Here is an 18,016-nt window from a genome sequence, read left to right on the forward strand (position 1 = left end):
CGTCTGAAAATAGGCACGCGCTTCATATCGTTGCGTGTGCTCGTGTGAAAACGCATGCACATTGTGTGTTTCAATTCTGTGTATGTGTGTAGTGTGTACAAGAGAAGCAGATTGCATCCGACAGGGGGGAGACCAGAGAGAGAATTAAGATGTTGTCTTCCAAGCCCCGCCTGGCTTTGTTTTACTTCCAGCAGCTCATCTATAACTGAGTAGAGACAGTCGGTTAACCTCGGTCCCTCGGTGGAAATTGTATCTTTCGGCTCAGTTCAGAAGTGCACTCTTGAATTAGTTTTCTCAGCACAGAGGACCTGGGCCACACTGCTGCCATAAACGCATCCTGTAGCTTTGAAATATGCCCCAACAGCTCTAGTACAGACAGGTGTGTGTGTGTGTGTGTGTGTGTGTGTGTGTGTGTGTGTGTGTGTGTGTGTGTGTGTGTGTGTGTGTGTGTGTGTGTGTGTGTGTGTGTGTGTGTGTGTGTGTGTGTGTGTGTGTGTGTGTGTGTGTGTGTGTGTGTGTGTGTGTGTGTGTGTGTGTGTGTGTGTGTGTGTGTGTCTCTCTCTCTCTCTCTGTCTGTCTGTGTTTGAGTACATGGTTTGTTTTTATCCTATATTAGACTAATTGTGTGTCATAAGTTCTATAAAACGCATGGCTTCTCTAGCTTACATCATGTAGATCCAGAGAAGATGTAGATCATAGATCTGGGCTTCTCTTTTAACTCTGAGAGTGTACAAATGGAACCATAATGGATCCATAAGGGTCCATTTGGTTCCACACTCTCAGAGTTACAGACCCATAAGAGTCCAGACCCGACTTTGAGAACCGGTGTTCTAGATCATCACACAGATCTGTGCTTCCCTTGGTTCACATAAATATAGCTTCTCTAGATGACGGATCTCTTTCATTGTACATCCCATGTACAGGATGGTCTGTTAAAAAGCATGTGCAGCTTAAGTGTTCAGCTGCATACATTACACTTGTTACTTCATTGTAAGTTCATCTTCCATATGGAAAACCTGCATAATGTATGCAGCCTTACTTATAATGTACAAAACACGGACTCACCCAAGTAAGGTTTCCTCAGTGTCCACAATAGGGCCTGTCAGTGGGTTTATGCATTATTCATGGTGCTCCGTCTTCCCTAAAAGACATTCAGAAAACCTTTCCCTTAGTTACCATGACTGCGCATTATTAACCAAAAATGTGACTTAATTGGTGAATACTGTAATTCTGATGGAAACAAAAACTCAACGTCAAGTTTGGCCTTTTCTTATCGGACTTGTACATCAAGTAAAAAAAGAAGTTAATAAATAAACTTATTTTGAGATTATACAATGTCTGAATTGCAGCCTACTGCTGTACCACGGCTGCATTCAGCCTCTGCAGAGCTCGACTCCTTGCTCTGTAGAGGTGTTATGACATATGTGGGGCAACGGGGCACTTCCTGCTACTGCTGTGCCCCCTGATGAGTGTCCCTGCAAGCCCTCCTTTACTCACACTCTTCTCCTTTGCCCCACCCCCTGTCTCTGTGCTGGAAATTCTATCTATAATAAAGAGACTCACGAGAGAAGATGACATTCTTTGTTTATTTACGCTTGCAAGTGGGCAAAATAACCATTACAAGTTCAGAGGGCTGTTTTAGGTAAAAAGGCAAAAGCGGGAGACACATGGTGACATAATATCCAACATAATGTCCTTGATGTTCATACACGCATCCATTTATGACGAAACACTGGCTCCTATCATTGGAAAGGTATTTGATCACATCCTGTTCTCGTTACAATGTAGTGAAACTTACTTTTTCGACTCTAGTGTCACTCTAAAAGGGCCGCGCACAACAAGCAGTATAATGGTCGTACATAGCTGACTGGGTAGAGAGACCCACCGCTGTTCTAGGTGTCGATGTTTAAAAAAAGGAAAATGGAGTCTGCACACCTTATCTCGCTCCACAAGTGATTATTTTATTATCCCCACGGAAATGAAATTTCCTGAAGGAACAGTGTGTGCCCGCTGTATGAAGCTGAAACTGAATTTCTCCGGCGGGGTTAACAAAGATATCCCTCCCCTATAATTATAAATAATAGTGCATTGTTGTTACTGTATGTTGTTACGACCACTGTTGTCCTTATATTTGTGGCGTCATCTCTGCCACCCACTTTTCCAATATATATATAAACTATATAGTCAGTGCTTGGTGTGAGGAAGGCCCATTTATCCTTTTCTTCCCCTCTTCCTTCAATGAGTCCAGCTTTTCATCCATCACTCACTAAGCATCCTTTTGTGTTTTATCTTCCAGGGGAAACATGCAAACCACTCTGAGCACTTTCCACCTGAAGGATTTGGTAAGTGTAACTACTGAACTTTACACATATAAGTGCAAAGCTTAAGCGTCACAACCACCCTACGTGAGGCGGCCAACAACGATGCTTTATCTTGAATATCATTCAAGTTTAAGGGAAATGGCCATAGAATTTTGCAAGTTTGTTGGCACCACGGACACACCATGAAATCATTTTTTTAAGCAAAATGTCATCTGTTGTATATAACTTAAACATTTTAAATGCTATAACTAAGAATAATAAAGAATAATAATGCTGCAAAAAGGCACAACAGAAGTGAACCTAAGAAAGTACACCTGCCATAAAAGCAATCGACTGAGGTTTTCCCACACATGTACATCTGAGGGGAGTTCAGACTGGGAGTTGAGAGCATAACACAGTGACAAACGTCCTGTCCCTTCACAACATAAAGTGGTCATGTCTCGCCACTCCACGCCTAAACATGTTTCATATGACGGCAAGCCTTTTCCGAGAGCCTTCACAACCCTCAGAGCCCCCCTGCACAGACAGACAGACAACATTATGTCCACCGCTTGTCGAGCTACGTCAGTGGCCCAGATGGAGCTGTGAAGGCCGAGGGCTGTCTGAGCAATTAAGCCCTGCACAGTAACATCCAGAATTAAGAAGACCCTTACAGGTCAATTCTTGCACTTGAAGTGTTAAATTGGCACTCTGGATTTCACTATGTGAACACCACTGCAAGGACTATTATGATGCACTGAGTCGGAAAGAAGAAATGATTTGCACACCAGTGCGCTCAGCTAGAGCCTATTTAGAGCTTACTGTTTACTTAAGACAGACCAACAGAGACAATTTGTTTTTGTTTAATATGACCGATAGTGTATCTAAACCTTGGATCAAGGGTGGAGGTGGCACTGTGCTCAGGGTTTGTGCCTGTAATGAACACAATAATTATGCCAGTGTTAAAAGCTGTAGACGAAAATGTGAATTGGCCTGTTATAGCGCCACCATGAGGGTAATTAAAAAAAATTGGTCCAGTGGTGCCCAAGATTAGCTGTTCAGGCAAACAGAGCGGACATAGCGAAAACATAATCTTCGGCCAATGGCCATCCGGCCTGGCGGAGATAATAATGCATCCTAGCTGAGTCGCTTTCTCTTACCACCGTGGCTTTGTATTTGCAGTCCAACCAAACCCAGCAGTGCTGATGGGGAACCCCATCCGGGCTTTCACACCACCGCTTGGGAGCACGACGGCCGGGATGGGCAAGTCACCCAGCCCTGTTCAGAGGATAGATCCTCACACGGGTGCCAGCATCCTCTATGTACCGGCCGTCTATGGAGGCAATATGGTGATGTCCATGCCCCTACCTGTAAGTCAATTACAGAGCAACGTGTCCATGCCCCTACCAGTAAGTCAATTACAGAGCTGTGTGTGTGTGTGTGTGTGTGTGTGTGTGTGTGTGTGTGTGTGTTATAAACAGTGATATATCATTTGTATTTATTTATGATATACTGGTGTACACAAGCAGACTTTGAGAAAATAGGCTGCTGTAATCATATACTTGAAGCTCATAGACTTTAATTTTAACATAAGTTTACTTAAGGGAGTTTGTTTATGAAAAATGTTTCTGTGCGTTTCTTTCATTCTATTTTAAAGCAGCTTTTGTCAATTCTAAGGAGAATAGAGGTCTGTTTGTTCAGATATACAGTACAGTCATTCTTGCATATCCCAATATATATTTTAATACCAGATGCTTGCTCCAGCTGTGTGCTAAAATGGAGTTAGTTGAGTAATTTGAACTCTCTGTGCCTATAAGCCAGGCATTTTTGATTGTCAGACTTCAAATAACTAACTAAACTTGTAAATGTTATTCACTAACTTAAATTGTCAATATATCTCAGACAAGTCACTTATCCAATGATGCAGCATTTCATCATGATCTGATTCTGAAAATAAGTGTTTATAATGACAAAAAAAAAATGTATTTATTTCCTCTTCCCAGTTACCATGGCCAGGATATCAGAACCGCTTTGCAATGGATCATATCATGAACCACCAGGCAGCCATGGCTTACAACTTTAATCTGCTGCGGGCCCAGAACCGAGGCTCTCCCATCCCTCACAGTGGGGTGGCCCACCCCTCTCCTCTCGGAATGGGTCAACCAAGCCCCGACAAGGAGCTCCACCCAGATCCTGTCAGAAATGGTGCGTCTATCGGTGAACCAGTCGCTCATTTAAGTCAAACAACACAAGTTAATGACACGAAATGAAAACTAGCTCATATTTGTTAACTAGCTTTGATGTGTTGTTGTGTGTAAATTATATGGGCCCAAATGATTTGTGGTTATAACTTATGTGCTTCTAATTTTAATTCCCTGCCAGGTAAATTAGATGGGTGTTCAAAGTCGGAGCAGAGTCGTCTGCAGACGCCAGAGAGGAAAGCCACCGACATGAAGGACAAACAGGTCAGTTGTAATATAGGCTGAGAACAGACCACATACTGTATGTATTCAATTTTCAATTCAAAGGGCTTTATTGGCATGAGAAAACATACATGCCAAAGCAGAAACACAATACAGCTATACAATATACAGTATACAGTAACTATGATTGTACAGTTAGTGGATTACTTAATGATAAAGATTTACTTATTCAATTAGTAATGTATTAATGATTGCATTTTTATTCCAGGGAGATATAGACACAGGCCAAAGTCGAGGTCTGGACTCTCAGACGGATGGACTGGGAGGGTTTCCTAACTCACTCCTCCATAGAAAAGACCCCACAGCAGGCCAAAGACCCCTGAACTACCAGCTGGCACCCCCTAACCCAGCATTTGCCCCACACCCAGCTGGAGGTAGAGCCTTCCCCCCACAGTACCCAGTCTCGAGGCTTCCCTACAGGGTCGGCCAGCCCCAGCACCCAGGGATGGCCCAACAGAATCAGCAGCAGCAACAGCAGCTCAGCCCTGCCTATGCCGGTGGCTCTCACAACCCTTCCTTCTTCGGTGGGCACATCCCTCCCCACAGAGGTTGTCAGTCCCCTACTTTGGATGGGCCCGAGTCTGGGGGAGCAGAGGAAATGGCTAGCTCCATGAGAGGCCCAATGGGCCACCAGGGGGGCCACCACCCAGGACTGTCACAACCCAGCAGGGTCAACAGCTTTGGGGACGAGGGACAGGATGGAGGCATTGGAGATGGGATGGGTGAGTAGAGGACCTTGATTTGTGCACAACCCCCTATTGGATAATGGAATATTGTGATATTGCAGTATTCTGCCAATGTCATAATAATAAAAATATATAATTTTCTTTATTGTAGTAGAACTAGTGTTATTGATAACAAGGTTCAAGCGATGTTTTGACCACAGTGAGAACAGCATCTCATTACCTTTATGGAAATTTCAATGTCATTTCAACACATGCCTTAAAGACCAGATTTAAAAGAGACACTGACAGTTGTGTCATCTAAACGTCTGTGTTCACACTGTAATATTGTACTTAAATATTGTACTTCTCCTGTAGAAACATCCATAATGGGACACTTATTTATGATTGTGACAAATATAAGGAGAACTTCTCCAGGGCCTCAATTGAAATTAAAATAACGATTTCATATAATTATTTTCCAAAAAAAACATAAATTAGACCGCAACAGCAAAGAGGGGAACCGTGACAACGGCACTAGCCAGATTTCCCACCAACAATGTCATGAATGCACAGTATTTAACTTGGGCCTGCTGAACCACCAGGGACACATCTGGTTGCTTTTACATTGAACCGTGTCGTTCTCCTCGCAGACATCCAGGGTTCCCTAGCTCTGGAGGCTCTGAGCCAGCAGCAGCAGCAGGCCGCCAGGCTGGGCCAGTGGGGCGACGCGGCGGCGGCGCCTTTCCTCCAGGGCAGCATGGCCTTCCCTCTACCCCAGCAGCTGGCACACCTCACCCAGCCCGGCCTCGCCCGCTTCCCCCCCCAGCTGCTCCGAGCCGGCAACTGGAGGCTGAGCTCCAGCGTGGAGGAGGAGGCCGCGGCCGCAGCCACGGCCTCTTCGGGTCTGCCTTTCACCAGGTGGGCTTTAACACTACTAATAATGAGGCGGGCACGGTGGCGCAGTCGGTAGCGCCGTCGCCTCACAGCTAGAAGGTCTTGGGTTCGATTCCCGCCGGGGGCGCGTCATCAGCGCCCATACCCTAGGTGGGGTTGGCGAAAGGGCCTACTCTGTGTGGAGTTTGCGTGTTCTCCCCGTGTCTCCTAGGGTAGTTAGTACCCTCACAAAAACATGTAGTAATCCTGGTCACTATACTGCCTCCCCCTGGTCAGCCGGGGCGCCTGATGGAGGGGAAGGGAACTGGTTGGAATAACGTGTTCCTTCCACGCGCTATGTCCAACCAGGGAAACTCCCCCCTGTCAGGTGACAGGGGGGCTGTCATGCATTGAACAGGGGGGCTCTCATGCATTGAAGGAGGCATGAGCTCGGCCCTGGCCTCCCTAGGCTGGTGGGGGGAGTGTAGTGCCCAGGATCACTTAGCAAATTGGCACCGGGTGAAAAAAACGTTTACAAAATCGAGGGATAAAAAATATTAAAAAAAAACCCCCCCAAAAAACACTATTAGTAATGGGCATGTTGGCCAAGGTTGAAGCCTTATTGGTCATCAATAAAGAGACTGAAACTAAACTATGTGTTCTTACCATCTACTAGGCAGGGTAATTTCTCCATTCCGACATCTCGCCACTCCGACTAGTGGCTTCCGCGTATAGGGTATAGGTATAGGGTTCGTTAACGTCGGAAAGGCAGCATGCACCCCTACTAGGCATGTAACGATTCAATAAGTCACGATACGATTCGAATCACGATACTAGGTTCACAATCCGATTTTTTTTTTAAGCACAATTTTTTCCAGACCAATCTTTTTAAAATGATTTATCCTACACACATCCAGTATCTTACTCTTATTTATTTTTACAATACTGTGTTTTCTTTTATCCTCTTTTCAATACAGTAGCAAATGACTGAAAACTTTTTTTTTTAATCAATTCTTACAATTTTTTTGGGCAATTCTTTGCATCGATTTATGATAAATTGTTACATGCCTACCATCTACAGTACTGATTTAACTGTAGCTAAACAATCCAGGTTAGCTAGTGAGCTAACTGCTGTTGCCTAATCTGAAATGTAGATAATACGGGGTTCCCTCAGTTGATAGATTTCAAGTGTATAGAGCTTGTTCAAAATATATAATAGTTATTTTTGCTCAGGAGGGAATACTAAGCTGGCTGTGGCTTCACTAATTATGTCGTCAATCCAGAGTTTAACATGGATAAAGGAATTAAGTGCTTATACAGCTTTTTGTTTTACATAAATGATTTGTTTCAAAACCAGCATTGCTAGACACTAAAGGGTAACATTTGAACCCCCAGGTACCCAGGCCTCTTGAGGGAGATGCCCCCTCAGGAGCAGCCTGACCCCAGGGAGCCGGCCGAGATGCAGCCCCCGCCTCAGTCTCGACTTCTGCAGTACCGCCAGGTCCAGTCCCAGGCCCAGTCTCGCTCCCCGGGTGACCCCTCGTCACCTTCAACCACCGCCTCCAACCACACTGGCCCCTTCCCCTCCGTTCCGTACTCCCACGATGCCGGCCGAGACCTCCTCAATGACACCCTGCTCCAGCAGCCGCCGCAGCACCCTGGGAACCCGCTCTATAATCCCAGTGCCTACCCACACCAGCCACCGGCCCACTCCACTAGCCCTCCTCCTTCCCAGGTCAAGTACCTCCTCCAGGAGGCCCAGTGGTCCCACGGCGGAGCTGCTTCTGTGGCCCCGCTGCAGCAGAACCACATGATGGGGAACCAAGGCCAGGGCTTCCCCTATGGGCTGCCGGTCATGGCTCACCCCAGCAGGCAGGAGCAGGTCCACCTGATGCAGCTCCACCATCAGCACCAGCAGCAACAGCAGCAGCAACAACAACAGCAGCAGCAGCAGAGTCAAAGCTCAGGCCAGGAGTCATACCACCCTTTGTCCCCCAGAGCAGCTGCAGCCACTGCCCTGCACAATGTAGATGAGGTAAAGGCTCACTGTTCAGAGTTTGGCATTTTAGACATTTAGACCACGCATTTCAGCTCGAGACCCAAAAGAGAGATTTGATGTTTCCCTGGGACCCAAAACGTATTACCACTTAAGCCCTATTTAAAAAAAAGGGATGTTTACTCGCGAGCCATAAAAATGGGTCCTAAATGGTCCAAGTGTGTGAATCTCTGGTTTAGAGAGAGGTGCCAAAATATCCCATTTTTAAAAACAAACAATGTGTACATTGGCTAGCCCAGTTTGTTTTACTGAATGAGATGTAGCTAGTTTGATAACCTAGCTCCTGTAGTTTTCATCTTTGCAGTCAAGTGCAAGGCCCCTTCCTCCCACCCACCCATATACACACTTTTGATGCTGATGAAAGATGACGGACTTTTGAACCATTAACACCTTTCACTTCACATACGTTATTGCATCTCGCAACCCCGTGCAAGTACTTGATTGAAGGGGGGGGGGGGGGGGTGCGTTGAGGCCGCTTTGAAATGTGAGCACAGCACCAAGTACAACTCACTTGGCACCTGTCTGACTTGAAACGGCTTGAGAGGAGATAAATTATGCATCTGTTACACAACTACCTACTTAGATGGATGAATTCTTTCTATACCTGCACAGATGTTTTAATGTTTTTCTATGTTTTCTAAATTGTGTGAAGTAGTGATGGATAGAGCAGTTTTTTTTTAACCTATTGTGCTGTACATAGTTTCCTTTTTAGGTAGGTTACTTTACACCACTGGGTAATTTAAATTTTGGGGTACTTTTACTTTACTGGAGTATTTCCAAATGTCTATACTTTTACTTCTACTCCACTACATCTCAGAGGCAAATATTATACTTGTACTCCACTACAATTATTTTAAAACTTTGCAGATATACATTTTTACATTATAAAACATACACTAACCACTTTAGCCCTATTTTATACCGAGGCTACAAGGCCGATATACAAGGCCGATCTACAAGCTCACAACGCGTCCCATAGCGACGCGTTGTGAGCTTGTAGATCTGCTATTTTCAAACATTTTAGTACTTTTACTTATGGTACCTAAAGTACATTTTGATACCAATACTTTTGTACTTTTACTCAAGTACATTTTTAATTCCGGACTTTTACTTGTAACAGAGTACTTCTACATTGCAGTATTGATACTTTTACTTAAGTAAAAAATGTGAGTACTTTTTCCAAAACTGCAGGTACCTGTCTGTGATTCTCTCTTAACCTGTCTCTTGTCCTTACCTTGTCCAGTATGAACCCCGGGGTCCAGGCCGGCCCCTATATCAGCGTCGCATCTCTTCCAGCTACCCAGACGACTCATCCACCACTACCGGCCACACTGTCCTGTCTCAGCAGCCCCAGCCCTGCCCATCGGACCCACAGGAGCACAGCCACCCCCATCCCCATGCACAGCAACATCCACACCCCCACGCACCCTATGGCTACCCCCCGCCAGAGCTCTGGCCCAGTAACGGAGGAGGCCCCAGTCCGTTCCAGAACATTCCATGCAACGGAGCTGGCACACTTGGTCAGCATCGGGACCTCTTAGGTGGGTTTTCACCAGTCAGCTAAGACCAGTAGTTCACAAAGTGGGGTCCAGGGACCCCCAGAGGTCTTCGAAGGGGTTCCAGGGAGTTCTCAGCACAATTAGTCAACCACTTAAACCCTCTATTCTTAGTAAAAATCACACCCTGTGTGAAGGAAGCGGTGCCTTTGGGGCGGGGCTCATTTAAGTTGGTCCCTATTGGTCGTCTGAGTCCACTTACCAAATTTGTACTTGATAGCATGCTGCAAACTGGAATAATGGCTGTTTAAAGGCCAGCCAATGGGCAGACAGAGAGGGCGGGGCTTAAGTAATTACAGTTCGTCCCTATTGGGGCTTTTAGTGCATGTGCAAAATTTGTACTCCGTAGCATGCTGCGAACTTGAGTTATGGCTGTTTAAAGGCCAGCCAATGGGAAGACAGAGGGGGCGGGGCTTCAGCAATTCATGCTCGTCCCTATTGGTGGTCTAAGTCCACATACCAAATTTGGACTTGGTGGCATGCTGCAAACTGGAGTTATAGCTGTTTAAAATCCCGTGCTCATCCCGTGCTCATACGGGCGGACGGACATAACATACGCTGGGGGTCCCTGGAACCCTGGGGCGGGGCTTCAGCAATTCATGCTCGTCCCTATTGGTGGTCTAAGTCCACATACCAAATGTGGACTTGGTGGCATGCTGCACACTGGAGTTATAGCTGTTTAAAGTCCCGTGCTCATCCCGTGCTCGGACATAACATACGCTGGGGGTCCCTGGACCCCTCTTTGATAACCAGTGGTACGTGTGGGCAATGAGAGGAGAGATGGCATAGGCAGTGTCCACGTCCGTGTGTGTGTGTGTGCGCGTACGGACGACGGACGGACGGACGGACATACGGACAGAGTCAAACGTAGAGCGGTTGGCACCGCTAAAAACGGACCTGAGTTAGAACTGTACTCGGATCGCTTTTTTCCATCTACACGGAATCTCTTGCGAAACGTTGCGAGCTTTTAGACTAGCTATTTTGAAATGCTCTTGAAAAAATGTCATAAATTGGGAATGCAACACAAATGTTGTATGGGATCCATGGATAAAAAATAATAATTTACAGATGGGGGTCCGCAGTCAAATTTGGGGGTCTGTCGTGGAATTCTGGATCAATCAGCAATCGATGAGCCACATAGGAGTCGAGACAATATTCTATTAACACTCATGTCAGTGGTACGGTAGTTCTGCCTCGAGCACAAGGTAGAGATCATAGTTATGCTGTTGCTGCCTGAAGGACAAACTGAACCATAACAAGATGGGCTGTACCAAAACAATAGCGATTAGGCCTAGTGGAGACATTTAGGCTCTTACAAGCTGTCAAATATTGTAAAGTATTATAAGTGATGGTCAAATATAAAGGTTAGATATAAGCAGCCATATCATTCCTTCCTCAGGTCCTTGACATGAAAAGTCTTTTAAGTCATTATTATCCTATTATCCTTTCAAACCTGCTAATATGCATCCTGCTTCAACTGGGTGCCTTTTCAGAAGCTTTTGTCATTTATCGGTTCATACGAGTGTGAGGCAGTTACTGTGATAACGGATTCTGACAGAAGTCCAAGAGGTGAAGAATGTTTTTTGTGAGAATGCCACTGTGACGAGTCGGTGGATAACAGTTACTATGTGCAAAAACGGTTATTAGTGTCATTAAGAGCTATGCAGCAGTCTGTTTGTTTTGCACAGCTGTCACTGCATTGGTGAAGCAAATTAAGTTTGATTGCTTGCAGACGGCTCTGCCATTATGTTTGTGGTTTAAAAAAATGTGTTTGCCTAATGGCCTCTTAGCGTTTTCAATTATGCCAGGAAATACAAAGCATGACAAAAAAAAAATACTATACTATGCATTTTATTGTATTTTGCTATTGAAAATGAGTTCAAGTTATAACGTATAAATCGGGCTCTTATTCCTGCTTTACAGATTAAGTAAATCAGACATTGTTTGATCGTAGTTTTATAATAATAATAAAACTATTTTGTATTGCACTTTTTTAAACTATTTTGTGTAGCATTTTTTTTAAACAATGTTACAAAGTGCTTGAACAACCAAACGGCAATCAAACAACAACAATGCAATAATGCAATAACAGTAATATATATTAAGTTTACAATAGAACGACAGAGCAATAACGAGCAATTTTCTCTTTTCCATGCATCCAGCAGCTTCTTCCAAGGCTCTCCGTCAGGCAGAGGAACAGATGAAGGCAGAGGCGGCGGCAGCAGCAGCAGCGACAGCCCAGACGCCACACCCCCACTCGCTTAACTCCCTTCAGCATCTCGGACAGTTCCCCCCCCTCATGTCCAATAACAAGCAGCAGCAGCAGCAGCAACAGCAGCAGCAGCAGCAGCAACAACAGCAGCAGCAGCAGCAGCAACAACAGCAGGCCCCCACAGAGCCCAGCTCAGGCCCTCAGAGTCTGAGCAAGCCACCCACCATGTCCTACGCCAGCGCCCTCCGTGCGCCCCCCAAACCCCGTGCCGTTCGCCCCGAACAGGTGAAGAAGAATAGCGACCCGCTCTCCCTCTTACAGGAGCTGAGTATAGGAAGTTCAAATGGTAGCAATGGGTACTACTCCTATTTTAAGTGAGTGTCGCCCCTCCCCCCTACGATATTATCCCCAATAGAAGTAATAAAAATGTTGACAAAAATAGCAAAACTTTTACAAAAAGGCATAAAAAACTAAAAAAAAGAAAAAAGACCAAAAAAAAGATGGTGCAAAGTGCTTTTACAAATTGTTTCTATCAGTAGTTTTTGTTTCCCCACTTTTTTGTTTTAACTTTTTATTTGTAATAGTCAAATATTTCTTCTGTTTCACATATCTGTGAAAAAAAAATAAAAAAAAATAAAACATTAAGTATATATAATGAATGCATTACTGGTATATATACATACTCATTATGTATATATGAATATATACTTATATTATGTACACTTGTATATGTACATAATGCTAAAAAAAAAAAAAAAAGTTAAAAAAAAAAGTTAAAAAATAAAATAAAAACACAGCATTCGGTTGGCCACTTAACTGCTTGCATATTTTCCCCTGTTGAAGTTGGTTATGTTGGATAAATTAGTACTACAGTTTAAGGTATTTTGTTTCATGTTGGTTTGTCTTCCTCAGTTTTGAGTGGACTTTATTTCTTGATTTTCATACTACTGTTAGTTGTGGTAATGGCAAAAGCTAAGTGGCCAACCGATACAGAAACTATATGGAACATTGTATAGAAGTAGATACATTTTTTTCCTCTAATCTGTACATATAAAGAAAATAAATGACTGAATTGTATGCCACAGACATTTACCTAAATTTCCTAGCATTTTCATTAGAATTCATTTTCCTTTCATTCACTCTCCGATCGTTAATCTTTAGACATCCTACGTGTGGAAATGACCTCCAGTGACGAGTTTTATCGATTCAATATTACGACGTGATTCTTACTTGGAATCGACTACAAAATCATAACGGCGTCGAAACATGACTTTAAAATTCACAAGTGTTGATTGCACGTTGCTCTTTCCTTTCCCTGACCTGAAAATGGCACGGCAGATATCCACGGTAGCAAGTGATATCCTTCATGTCATTTCCACCATTGAAAAGGGACTTTTTTTTTTTTTAAAGGAATGGGTGAAATTTTTGCCGGGTTCTGTTAAGATGGCAGTAGGATATATCACTCGGAACTGTCACGGTAGCACTTCATGGGGACTCTTTTGTTGACAAAAGATAATGCCAACAAAATATTTACTGGTGAAGTTGTCTTTACAATATCTGCTGGTGAGGTTTCTTAATTGGACAGGAATTAAATGGATGGGTTTTGTGTGTGTGGGTGTGTGTGTGTTGTTGACAGGGACTGCACAGTAAAATCCTCGGTGTTAATTTAAATCGAAGAGTAGAGAGAGAGTTAACCACTTTCAACACGATCGTGACAATTTTAGGCACGTCGTTATAGGCAAGAATTTTTAAAATAGCAGATCACAACACGTCGCATCACACGTTTTTTTTGCTATTTTTGCCATGCGACACATCGTACGATGAAGTATCAAATAGGGCTTAAGCGGTTAAATTAACACTCATGATTTTTTGAAAGGCTGCCATGTTGCTGCATCGTTTCGAGGGATGGCGGAAGTGAAAGGAAGTGTGCCGAGGTCAGAAGTGTACGTCATGATGGGAGAGTAAAAATTCTGAGGAAGCGAGGTGAAAGTGCCGTTTTGTCTTTGATGGTCTTTTTAGTAGTCAATGTAGTCGGTGATGTCACACATGTTCCACAACTTAAATTACACGTATTTGGTTTGTCCCAAAAAAAGGTCGGGAAAAAGATATATATATATATTTAATGGAAATAGAGCATAAACCCACTCCCTGGAATTTATTGCACTTGAAAGTAACCCATTTATCATCTCTGTATTTGATCAGTTTCTCTGTCTGGTATTCATTGTACAGTTGCAATGTGTGTGAATGGGTGAATGTAATGCATATTGTCAAGCGCTTTGGAGAAATGCACCATATAAATGCACCATTTATCATAACAGTCCAATGCCCCAAATTCACATTCTCTCCCCATGCCATGTGTTGAATCGAGCTGCATTTCATTTTATTATGTCCTTAGCCTGTAATTCACAGTACTGGGTAACCATATTGACATTCTGGCTTGCATATCAGCCAGACATGTTTGTTATTGGTAAATTAAATCAGCTTTTTCTTTTTCTTCAGTTATGGAATTTTCTTTTATTTGTGCATGAATTTCATCTTGATGTACCACCAGAGATGATCCCTGAGGATCAAGGATCTAGTGCAGAAAAACTCCCTAGATAGAAATCAAGTAATCGAATCAGTGTACCAGTTGAATTAATTAAATTTTGACCACTTAAACCCCAGCATCTGAATTCTGGGAAAACGTTCTCACAGATGTAAGAGCTAACGCCGCGTTGCGTTGAGCTTGCAAATTGGCAATTTTCAGCAAAGATATTTAGAGCGAAAAGAGACTAGTATATAGCCCTGAGGGACAACCAGGTCAACCAACTTTGGGGTTCAAGTCGTTTCACAGCTTTCCCCATTTGAGAATAATAAAGTTTTAGTTGCCCAGTTGTGATGATGGTAATCAGAACATCTAGCCATTTCATGATACTCACAAGCCAGTCAGTTCATTAGCATTTCTAGAAATGCCATCATACCTTCAGAAAGCTAATATTTCATAGCTGGTAACTTCACTTACTCTTTGGTGTGTTTTGAACAATCAACAGAATAACAGAAGCTATTGTTTTTATTTTAAGTTTTCTCATCGTGGAAATTTAAAGGTCCAGATTTAAACAACTTTTTTTCTTTAATTTTTTTTTGTCTTTTTGACTTCAGTGAACAACACATACTTGTAAATATGCATTTTCTAGGTATTTACAAACAAGATTTTGGGAGCACCTCGATTTTGTAGAAGCTGTTCCAAGAAGAGGTATATGCCCTTTTTAATTATGCAAATTCACAAAAAGAAAAAAAAAATCTAGAAATGGACAACATGGACCCAGTTGGCAGTTGCAACATCTTGTAACTTTTTAGATTCATTTTGTAAGGTTGTTTCTGGCTGATTTGACAAAGAGGAGAATTTATGTTGCAGCTATATTTCAAATGACTCATTTTACTGTAGACTACACATTTTAAGATTATGTTGCCGGATTTTTTTCTTTTCTTTTTTTTTAATCACCGCTTCACTGCAAAAAGAAAAAAGAATTTAAGTTCACTGGTGCTTTGTGGTTCGACAATGATTTTTTTGTGAAGACTATATTTTCATTCTGTGCATGTTAAGACGACCTGGCTGGTTTTTATTCCTGTTTTTATCAAATGGTTTGTATTGATTTGTGGAAAAAAATAGATAACAATAATCATACTTTTGTTCACCCTACAGAGTCAAATTTTGGTATATTATTTGATGTGTACAATGACTTGTGATATTATGAACAAAACTATTATAATATTTTACTAACATGTCAATAAAATATGTAATGTCATGTATTTTTTTTTCTCCCCCCCTTGCAATTATTTAGCAGGGCTAAAGCTAAGGTTGCTCCCTAGTGTGTGGCATATTTTCTGAGCTTTAAATCTCTTTTGCAAAGAGTGGTGTATCAAACATCTGTTTTTCCACACAATACTTGTTGACTTATCTTTAAATTGTGCAATAAAAATTCTTCCCAGCTTGTTCAGCTTTTAGAGAACTTTCTTTTGAAAGAGAACTCGATTTAGCCACTGACACATGCACACACACACACACACACACACACACACACTAGCTCTTTCTGCAAGTGATGGGCTTTGTTGTTGCTCAGTATTTTTTCTTGGTCTTCACATTTGTCTCTTAATTTCTTGCTATTGTAGATTTATTTTCTAACTTAAATGGCACATCCGAAAGGGAGCAACCTTTTGCCCAGCCAGTAGAGAGCACTGTGTTCAGCCTTCTGTAAACTCCGCATCTCTTCTACTTACTGGTTTGATCTCCCTCTCTTCTGTTCTCCCCTTCACTGCAGTGAATCAATGGCACACCTGTCATCCTGTCTCCAGTCCCATTGGTTCCTCACTTGTGGGTACAAAATAATGAATTTTATCTGTTTCACACTTCAGTTCAATTGGTGGTGGTTATAATAAAGGAAATAGACTGTGTTTCAAAAGTTTCTTTTCTTTCTTTTTTTATTTGTTTCTCTATTAAAGTGTTTTTATGGAAATTGCTGTGATTCTGTGTTTTCATTCCTCACCAGTATCTGCATTTGAGAGAGCCAATAATTTGGAGGAGTGTTAAGGACCGCTAAGAAGTTGGTTGGCACATCCTGCCATATCAAAACCATTAGTTGTGGTATCAGAGGTGAGTCTAATTATCGCATGCTCTACACGGCACCATCTGCAGTGTTAATTCACCACCCAGACTTGACTGTGTACAGGTTATTAGGTTAAGTGGGTGCCTGGAGAAAAGAAAAACAAAAAAAAACCGAGCATTCAAAAGTGAGTTGCGAGCCCCCGCTTTGTTTTCATGATCTGTTCTTACAGTTTGGATCAGCACCAAGAGACGGAGGATGTGCGTTATATTTGTCTTTGAATGCCTGGAGAATCAGACCATTGTTTTAGCTTGCTTTAACAAAATGACCGCAAAACATATTATGTTCTACTCAACTCCAAAGAAATTAGAAGCTGGTGCCTGCAGTTCTGTTCAAGAAGTTTGAGTCGGTGTAAATGATTTTGACAATAATTCCTATGTCCTTCATACACCACTTGGTAGGAGGAGGACGGTCACCTTCTCAGGCGTGTACCTGGTTCTTGGTTTAACTCTCTGTCCCTGAAAGTGTTTCAATCCTCTCACCTCATTCTATTTCAAATCGCCCTGGTAGTGTTGGGAACATAATGGCTCTGTCCAAGGTGCGGCAACACCAATAAGTCTCACACCAAAAGCATTCTCAGGACTGTGTTTGGGGGAATAGAACCGTGTAATATTCAAACTTTGTTTAACCGGTAGTTTAATAATGTTATACGTTTGTGTGCCGAAATCATTTTCACACAGCAGGGATTAAAGCAGTTTGGCTTTAACACAATACTTTGAAGTGTTATTCATCAAAGTGAATGATGCATGATGGGGCTGGCACACACCTAGAACCATTGACTGTGACACCTAGAGTATCATAAAACCTCTCACCTTGAGATTCCTTTAAAGACATTCCCACAACCAGGATCCATTCACAATATTAATTACACATGTCACTACTTTAAACAGCCTCAGTAAATAAATACTGTAGAATCTCACTCAGCTCAACAATGTCTAGCACATGAAACCATATCAAATGTAAATCCCTTTTTTGTGCTGTGTAGAAAAGTCTGAGAATTCAAGAAGACATGTTGAAAACAAGTTTAACAAAACATGTTTTTGTTTTTAATTACAAAGAATTTGCCATAACATACAGTGTAGTGTCCTAAAATTCTACATTGTTGTATTGCTACTTTGTATTACACACCAAATCCAAAGAGAAGGTCAGAATATTAGAGAGCAATTGTTTTGCCAACTACTTCAGCAGCCCATCTATGCAGGCCAACATCAGACATGGCATGAAAACAATA

At 42.6% G+C, this 18,016-nt stretch overlaps 1 protein-coding gene across 3 annotated transcripts in view; it reads left to right on the plus strand.

Annotated features, from left to right (window-relative positions):
* Nucleotides 1–16,638, plus strand: part of helz (helicase with zinc finger) — a 79,830-nt gene extending 63,192 nt beyond the window's left edge. For all 3 annotated transcript variants that reach the window (XM_084086038.1, XM_084086036.1, XM_084086037.1), the window contains 9 exons: nt 2,297–2,342; nt 3,483–3,709; nt 4,304–4,505; nt 4,683–4,765; nt 4,992–5,505; nt 6,099–6,366; nt 7,717–8,356; nt 9,621–9,918; nt 12,099–16,638. In XM_084086038.1, coding sequence (XP_083942164.1) covers nt 2,297–2,342; nt 3,483–3,709; nt 4,304–4,505; nt 4,683–4,765; nt 4,992–5,505; nt 6,099–6,366; nt 7,717–8,356; nt 9,621–9,918; nt 12,099–12,523 — 2,703 coding nt within the window. In that variant the 3' untranslated portion in view covers nt 12,524–16,638. The remainder of the gene's footprint in view (nt 1–2,296; nt 2,343–3,482; nt 3,710–4,303; nt 4,506–4,682; nt 4,766–4,991; nt 5,506–6,098; nt 6,367–7,716; nt 8,357–9,620; nt 9,919–12,098) is intronic.
* The last annotated feature ends 1,378 nt before the right edge of the window (nt 16,639–18,016 follow it).

This window comes from Gymnoscopelus microlampas, assembly GCF_963454915.1.
Source record: "Gymnoscopelus microlampas genome assembly, chromosome: 2".
NCBI lineage: Eukaryota > Metazoa > Chordata > Actinopteri > Myctophiformes > Myctophidae > Gymnoscopelus > Gymnoscopelus microlampas.